The sequence below is a fragment of the Sarcophilus harrisii genome, chromosome 1 (genome assembly GCF_902635505.1).
Source record: "Sarcophilus harrisii chromosome 1, mSarHar1.11, whole genome shotgun sequence".
In the NCBI taxonomy this organism is placed as follows: Eukaryota; Metazoa; Chordata; class Mammalia; order Dasyuromorphia; family Dasyuridae; genus Sarcophilus; species Sarcophilus harrisii.
This window is the reverse complement of record NC_045426.1, coordinates 234,416,214-234,425,093: the sequence shown is the minus strand read 5'-3', so window position 1 is coordinate 234,425,093 and position 8,880 is coordinate 234,416,214. Positions and strand designations below refer to the sequence as shown.

At 34.5% G+C, this 8,880-nt stretch overlaps 1 protein-coding gene across 1 annotated transcript in view; it reads right to left on the bottom strand.

The window, feature by feature from the left end:
* Positions 1–3,929: 3,929 nt before the first annotated feature.
* The window catches only part of LVRN (laeverin), a 45,677-nt gene continuing 40,726 nt past the window's right edge, over positions 3,930–8,880 (bottom strand). Inside the window, exons 19-20 of the mRNA XM_031938709.1 lie at positions 6,332–6,407; positions 3,930–4,532 (exon numbers count right to left, since the gene is read on the bottom strand). Coding sequence (XP_031794569.1) covers positions 4,386–4,532; positions 6,332–6,407 — 223 coding nt within the window. The 3' untranslated portion in view covers positions 3,930–4,385. The remainder of the gene's footprint in view (positions 4,533–6,331; positions 6,408–8,880) is intronic.

Sequence of the window (8,880 nt, the reverse complement as noted above, 5' to 3'; positions counted from 1 at the left end):
TGGGGGGTTTTAATTTGTTCTTTTTCTAGCTTTTTTAATTGCATGCCCAACTCATTGACCTCCTCTTTCTCTGTTTTAATCATATAACGATTGAGAAATATAAAATTTCCCCTAAGAACTACTTTGGCTGCATCCCATAGATTTTGGTTTATTGTCTCATTATTGCCATTCTCTTGGATGAAATTATAGGTTGTTTCTGTGATTTGTTGTTTGACCCACTCATTCTTTAGAATTAGGTTATTTAATTTTGAATTGGTTTTTAGTCTATCTTTCCCTGACCTTTAATGAATGTAATTTTTATTGCATCATAATCCAAAAAGGAAATATTTACTATTTCTGCCTTTCTGCATTTGATTGTGAGGCTTTTATGCCCTAATATGTGGTCAGTTTTTGTATAGGTGCCACATACTGCTGAGAAAAAGGTGTTCCTTACTGTCCCTCTTTAATTTTCTCCAAAGGTCTATCATATCTAAGTTTTCTAGGATTCTAATAACTTTCCTAATTTCTTTCTTGTTTATCTTGTGGTTTGATTTATCTAATTTTGAGAGGAGGAAGTTGAGGACCCCAACAATATAGTTTTGCTGTCCATTTCTTCCTGTAACTGATATAACTTCTCCTCTAAGAATTTGGATGCTCTACCACTTGGTGTATATACATTTAGTATTGACACTACTTCATTGTCTTTGGTACCTTTAACAAGATGTAGTTTACCTCCTTATCCCTTTTAATTAGATCTATTTTAAACTTTTGCTTTATCTGAGATTAAAATTGCTTCCCCTGCTTCTTTTGCTTCAGCTGAAATATAATAAATTTGGCTTGAGTCCTTTAACTTTACTCTGTATGCATCTCTCTGTCTCAAATGTTTTTCTGGTAAACAACATAGGATTCTGTAGGATTCTGTTTTTTATTCTATCTTGCTTTTCATTTTTGTTTTATGGAAGAAATGTCCCATGCACATTTACAGTTATGATTATCAGCTCTAAGTTTCCCTACATCCTATTTTTCCTTGTTCTCTCTTTCTATCCTGTCCTTCCTTAGTAGTGTTTTCTTTCTAACCCAGTCCACATGCTATCTGCCCTACCTTCTATTACCCCTCTTCCCTTCTCTTACCCCTTTTTCCTAATGTTTGTCCTCCTTCTATATAGCCCTCCCTTTTCTTTCTCTTTCTCCTCTTATTTCTTTATAAGATAAGATAAATTTCTATCCCTGAGTGATTATGTTATTCCATACTCTTTGAGCCAAAACTGGTGAGATTAAGTTTCAGATACTCCCCCCCCCCTTATTTCTCTCTATTGTAATAGGTCTTTTGTGCCTGTTTAGGTGATCAAGAGTTCCAAATATCATTTTCCTATCTAGGGATGTAAATAGTTTAACCTTTAAATAATATTTTCCTCCAATTTACCTTTCTATGCTTCTCTTGAATCTTAAGTTTTGAAGATCAAATTTTCTGTTTAATTCTGTTTTTTCAAGAGAAATGACTGAAAATTTCTTATTTCATTGAAGATTCATCTCCTCCTTTGAAAGAGAATAATTAGTCTCACTGGATAGATAATTTTTGGTTGTAACACCAGTTCCTTTGCCTTCTGGAATATGGTATTCCAGGACATCCAATCCTTTATTGTAGATGCTGCCTGATCCTGGATAATCCTGACTGATATTCCTCAATTCAAATACTTGAATTGTTTTTGTCTGGCAACTTGTAAGATCATTTTCTTTGGCCATGGCCTTCAGGTACACCATAAATTATCTTTCTTGGATCTGTTTTCCAGATTGGCTGTTTTTTCAATGAGGTATTTTACATTTTCTGTCATTTTTTCCATTCGTTTTGTTTGTTTGATTAATCCTTAATTTTTCATAGTGTCATTAGCTTCTATTTTCCTCATTCTAGTTTTTAATGTATGATTTTCTTCAGGTAACTTTTGGATCTCTTTTTCCATTTGATTAATTCTACTTTTCAAGGTGTTTTCTTCAATGGATTTTTTTTTTTTTTGCATCTGACTTGTGTTTTTTAAGGAATTGATTTCTTCAGTCAATTTTTGTCCTTCCTTTTCCAAGATATTGACTCTCTCTTGCATACCTCTCATTTCTTTTTTCATTTTTTCTTTTATCTCTCTTATTTACCTTTTAAAATCTTTAAGAGCACTTTCAAGAAGATTCTTTGGGCTTGAGACTAGTTCATATCACTCTTTGAGATTTCCTCTGTGGACAATTTGTTTTCATCTGAATTAGTGTTTTGATCTTCCCTGTCATCACAGTAGATTTCTCTGGTTAAGATTCTTTTCTGTTTTTCTGTTTCTTGCTCATTTTCTTTCCTTCTCTTTTTTTATTTCCTCTTTTGTGCCTTTTATGGTAGAGCTCTGTTCCTGGGGTAAAGAGGGAAATGTCTTGTGCTTCCTGTGCAGCTCTGAGCCTTGGTTTTGGTACTGGGACTTTTGTGTTTGGTGTCTTGCTCACAGCAAGGAGTATTCCTACCTGATCTTTCCAGGAAACAACCTGGTTTCCCAGGCTGGCAGTTTTTCCTTCTGAACTAGGCCTGGAAGCTATCCCACTGGTCTACTCCACTAGTGAGCCAGGACTCAGAGTCTCAGTTGCTGAACAGCTGTGATTAAGAGCCTCTCACTGGCTTTCCTATATACTGTCTGAGCTGGGCTGAACACCTTTCATCCTAGTGGACTTATCGTTCTTAAAATCCTTCTAATATGTCTTGAGCTGAAGAGCTCCTTTATTCCATCAGACTCTGTTCAGAGACTTGGTTTCATATGGTTTTTGAGGGAAACTGGGAGAGTTTGAGCAGCTTCCTGGCTTCACTCTACCATCTTGACTCTGCCCCTGGAACTTTCCCAGTTCCTTTACTTATAAAAATTGGGATTAAGTCCTTTTTAAAACTCTACATCTTTGTTATCTATTTTTATTCCATTTGGACAGGTAAAAAATAATCATTTAAAACAATTTTCTGATCACATATCTAGGTAAGGGATAGGTTAAGTGATTTGTCTAGTCACACAACTAAAAGGTAGCAGAGACCAGACTGGACTCAACAGACATCCCCTGATCCATTATACCACCCTGCCTCATATGACTATTTATACATTCATCATATACATGTATGTTTGTAGTTTTTTTTGGGGGGGCAGAGAATATATATGGGGGGAGGCTACACTACTTTAAGATATTGCTTTACTTAAATCTTCCCCTCCTTCCCTATGATTTTTGTAATTCAACATTCTTATCCAAAAAGTTCCTCCCTACTGTTGAATATACAAATAATCCAGTGTCCCATCATCTTCATTTAGTATTATTTTGGGGACCACTTTTTCTCAGAGTATCTCGAGAAACAACAAGAATTCTATAGTGAAATGGAGTGTATACCAACTGGCAGATAGTAAAAGATGTGCTCTTTGAAAAAAAGTTAAAAGTTCTTCAACATTGATTAAGCACTCACTACATGCACTCTAGTAGGGCAAAGATGGGGAGGATGCTAAAAAACCAAAAAGCTTTCATTCCTGTCTTTAAAGAAACTAAATTTAGTATTCATCTATTGTATATTTCTCTATAGATCTCTCTTCTCTTTCCCTCTCTCCCTCTCTCTCTTCTCTATCTGTCTCTTTCTCTGTCTCTGTCTCTGTCTCTGTCTCTCTCTCTCTCTCACACACACACACACACACATACACACACATCATAATCTCTTTTTTTTCCAGTTTTGATTCCCTCTGTTATCTCTGAGTATAAGTAAATGTTACACAACATTGTCTTGTTATTGCTTTGAGCATTATTCCTAGGAGACATTGAGATCACCACCCCACTCCCACCCCCACCCAGAAGACTAAATATTTATTTACCCATAGAAAATAATGTCCTTTTCATTAGCGCTGATCCAATGTTTTAACATTCCAATGAAAGTAAAAACAGAAGAGAATTCATTTTAGAAATGATATTTTTTAAAGATTTATAAGTTTATTGCAAATGAAAATCTTCCCTGAAATCACCGCTGAATGAAACAATTAATAAATTCTTCATTAATAAAGTCACCAGTGTACCCTGAGCTGGAGAGGATACCAAGTCCAAAATAAACTTCTTTGGTTGGAAGCAAGAAAATTTGAACTCTTTAAAGTCTAATTTATTTTTAAAATTCTATAAGTTTATTGCAAATGAAAATCTTCTCTGAAACCATCTAAATAAAAAAAATGTTTTTTTCCTTCTTCTTTGCTGATAAAATTATTAGTATACCCTAGAGAATACCAAATCCAAAGCAAGATTCTTTGGTTGAAAGGAGGAAAGATAGACTCTTTCAATACACAATGCAATATGTAGGATGTATAGTCACACCAACTGCAGAACATTGCAGAATACAAATGGAAACAGATTGCTTTGTGGATTTCAAAGGATTAATCATCCAAATTTTTCTTTAACCAGTTAATTATCTTAGCAATACTCTTGTTATTTTGCTGATTCACCTTCATGTGTTCTTTAATTGTGTTAAGAAGTATAACACTGTCAGTCTCTCCTAGTATAGTCCTGGAAAATTGCTGGAACTAGAAAAGAAAATGCAATCAATCAATCAATGTAATGCAATAATTTCAATCTAATTTCTTACTTTTCATAGAAGGAAGGAAATAAGAATTTATTAAGCACCTGAAGTAAGGAAGAAGAGAAAATTTGGGAGGAAAGATAATAAGTTCGAACATATTGAGTTTAAGATATCTATAGAACAATCCAGTCTAAAATGCCTAATAAGTAACTAGAGATATAGGAGTAAAAGTCAAGAAAGAGATTGGGACTAGATATATAGATCAGAGAATCACCTGTGTAGAAACGATAAATTATGTGAATCTTGTATTTTAAGTGTTTCTTACAAATCACTGAGTATTCTCTTCTCTTTCTTCTGCCTTTCAAAGTGCCAAAAGGGAACCAAGCTCTCTAGTAAAGAACTTGCCCTCTCAAAAAGCAATTGGTCTGAGCATGGGTAGGAGTTAGCTAGGCAAGGTTGAGCAGAAGAAGGGACAACATGGAAGAGAGAATGAAGCTGACAACTTTGTTTATCTCTGCTTCCCTTAAATCCAATTTATGAGCAAGTCAAGATAGCACCCTTATAATGCCATTGGTCCTTTTTGGGAAAGAAGGTCAAACAATAATGGACTGGCATGGCAATAGTTCCTGAGAGTCATGGTGACTCGCTGAAAGGATAAGCCAACCAGGTAAGGCTAGTCATCTGTTGGCAAAGTGGTAAAATATATTTGAATCAAGAAGAGAAGGGTGAAAGCTGCTTTCTGCTATCTGACCATTCTTGTGATGACACCTGAAGCAAATGAGTATCTCCAGGGGAAGAGAGTACAAGAAGATGGAAGACACTCCTTCCATCAAAGTTCTCTCCATCCTTGCTGCTGGAACTTCATCTATCAATGTTTATTTGGAAAGGGAGAGTGATGCTTAGAGAAGGAAGGAACTCCAAGTATAACTATTCTTTTCCTAACTAAAGATTTGGATGTAAATCTTACTTTTATTCTTTATCTGTTTTAATAAATATACCTTATAATAAAATTCTATTAAAAGCTTTTTGCTTTTTGAGAATAGTTAACATTTATGTCATATTTTAAGATTTGCAAAGCACTTTATATACCTTTGAGTTAGATGCTGTTATTATCCCTATTTAATTATGAGCCACTGAGATCACAAACATTTTGGAACATCACAATATTCATGTTTTTTGAGAGTCTAATGGTCTAGAGAGTTTTAGATTTAGAGTTTAGGAGCAATTTGGGTTTGAATTTTGCTTCCGACATTTAACTAGCTATGACTATGATCAAATAACAACCTCTTAAGCTCAGTTTCTTCATCTGTAAAATGGAGATAAATACACCTGCAATATTTACCTCACAAGATTGTTGCAAGATCATACAATATAATAATATATGTAAAGTGCTACTATATGTATCTGTTAATACATAACAAACTTTTTTTAAAAAATGTAAAATTTAAGTTTCAAAATAACCATTGAATGAGGATCAAATGAGATAATATTTGCAAATTACTTAGCTCAGTACCTGGCACATAGTAGGTGCTTAATAAATGTTTATTTCCTTTCTTTCCCTTTCACATCATATTTCACAATTCACAAATTCACCTGGGTTTCCTAGGTGATAATAATACCTACCTCTCAAGACTGTTAAGAGAATGAAAATGAGATATTATGTATGAGATATTCTACACACACACACACACACACACACACGCACACACTCACTTACTCACACTCAAACTGTCTTGCCAACCTTTAATTTTCTCTATAAACATTATCAATATTACCATTCCCTGTATTATTCAAGATACTTACTTCTTGGAGCTCTGAATCTGTGGATATGGGTGCTGCTATAGTATTTGCCAGTGAGATTAAAGCCTCTTTTCCAAACCTGTACAGCAATGAGATTTCAATCAGCAACAAAGGAAGTTACGGAAGACAAAATGATATTTTACATAGTGTGTATGATAAAAGTGAACCTTGAATTGATTCTCATTTTCCAGATGCAAAGAAGTATATCAATTTCCTTATGACTGAAGTCCTGTTCATATGGGATCTTCTAAAGTTTTGAATTATCATAAGATCATTTTATAGGAGAAAAAATTTTTACTTCAAAATCTATTTTTTCTTTCATTTTAAATACTAATTTCCTTTTCTCTCTTTTTAACTTGTACTTTTTCAAGTAATAACAGTTTTTTTAAAAAATCAATATTTATTTTAAATTAATAATAATTAATTTTGAGTTTTTAAAAAAAGCCTCAATATGTATCTCTATAGTTTGGCAAAAGAAATTCCCAAATTAGCCATATCTAAAAATGTATGTTTCTTTTTTCATTTTAAAATCATCACCTCTCTACCTGACCAGGAGAGGAATGTTTTATCTTCATGCTTTTGGACTCTTACTTTCTCTCTAATACTGTAGTTGAAATAGTGTCTGGTATCTCCTGCTCAGAGACCTAGCAAAACTGTTGAAAAGTATAGAACCATTTAAATCATGCCAAAGAACACTTATACTCAACCAATGATCAAATCATTGAATGAAAATTTAGGACCCAATTTTGTACACTTTACCTTGGAGCTTACTACCAGAATCATTTTAGAATATGTTCCCATAACACCATGCAACTTAATGTTCATTTCCATGTAAATTTCAGCTGCAGAATTTTATGACCCAAAGGTAGTTTCAATTCACCATAACTAATCTCTATATAGATCTCCAGGTGTCAGAAACTCTCTACTCTTAATATTCCATTCAAGCCAAATTTCAAGATCTATCTAGTTAATTTAGTCCATGTCTACCTCCCTATAGCAAAATAATCTTCAGAGAACATCTGATTTCATTGCTATGAAAAAGCACACCCAATTTAACTGTCTAATATAGACTGACATCTCTGAATTTTCAAAATAATTCAAGAAAAAAAACAATAGCAGGTTGTTATAGTTAAGATAAATATTACCTACCTCCCCAAAGTGACACTATAGCTTAAAAAGCAAACACAGGACTTTGGGATGCATTAAAAAAGAAAGAGAAATTAGAATGAAATTAATGTAATGATACTACAAGTTTGTGGTCTGTCCATCCTAAAGTTCAGTACAGCTGCTTTATTTCAGAAATAGATATCTGATATCAGAAACTAAATTGTTAGGACATTATATAGAAAAGAAACCAGATCATAATGCAATTATGATCTCTTTAAGATTGCCAATAAAGTGAACAAGACTCTAAACCTCTGCCAATACACCCAGGTAAAGAGTTGAAAAAAATTGTAATTTTGAAACTATAATTTTGTGTTTCCAAAATACAAAGACGAGTAGTTCCAAAAATTTTATTTGGTCAGTATTGGGTACTACAATGCTGCAAAAGCTCTGTAATTTATATAGTCTTAGAGAATTGCCTGAGGCAAGGAGAGGCTGGATGACTCTGCCAAGGTCCCACAGCCCATGTATATCAGAAGTAGGACACACACACAAAGAGACAGACAGAGAGAGAAAGAGAGAGAAAGACAGAGACAGAGAGATAAAGACAGAGACAGAGAAACAGACAGGGGGGAGAGAGAGACAGAGGGACAGACAGGGAAAGAAAGAGAGAGAGAGAGAGAGAGAGAGAGAGAGAGAGAGAGAGAGAGAGAGAGAGGAGAGACAGAGAGACACACAGAGAGACAAAGACAGAGAGACAGAGAGATCAGAGTTTGGAAACGTTGGATGGCTATGTTTTCCCAGATGAGAGTAAATGACTTATTCTGTTTTCATTTGTAAACTGAAAATGCTTTGTCAATTTGTTTGAGGGAGAATGAGATCTCTGAATGGTACTGAACATGTTGGTAGTTTAAAGTACATAAAAATTATTATAAGATAATGACTACTCCAGAGAATATGAGACCCTAGCAAAATTTCTAAATTGTTCTGCCTGGGCCTAAGTAATACTTAATAATAGACTCTTGAGAGCTAACCATGTCTAGCCCCCTAGCATGCCCGGCCCCACAGAGTTCTGAAGCACTGGCAAAGTCTGCAGGCCCCTGCTCAGAACAGATCACTCATAGCGCTTTTTTAACTATAGGTGGGTATTGACAAAAGACTGAATCACACAGCCAGAGGGTGGGGGTGGTAGGGTTGCTCTATAGGTCTAGCTAGATAACTAGATAGATGGAGTTTAAGAGTTTATTATGTGTCAGGCACTGTGCTAAACTCTGAGAATACAAACACAAGCAAAAAAGATAGTCCTTGTTCTCAAGGAGCTTACATAGGAGCTTTCATTCAAAAATGCCAACTCACAAAACCCCATGTGGCAAGGATATAAATGTAGAGTCAGGTTTGAAGTAGCAACTCTTCTTGAAATGGTTCCAGGTAGTAACTAATGGAAATAA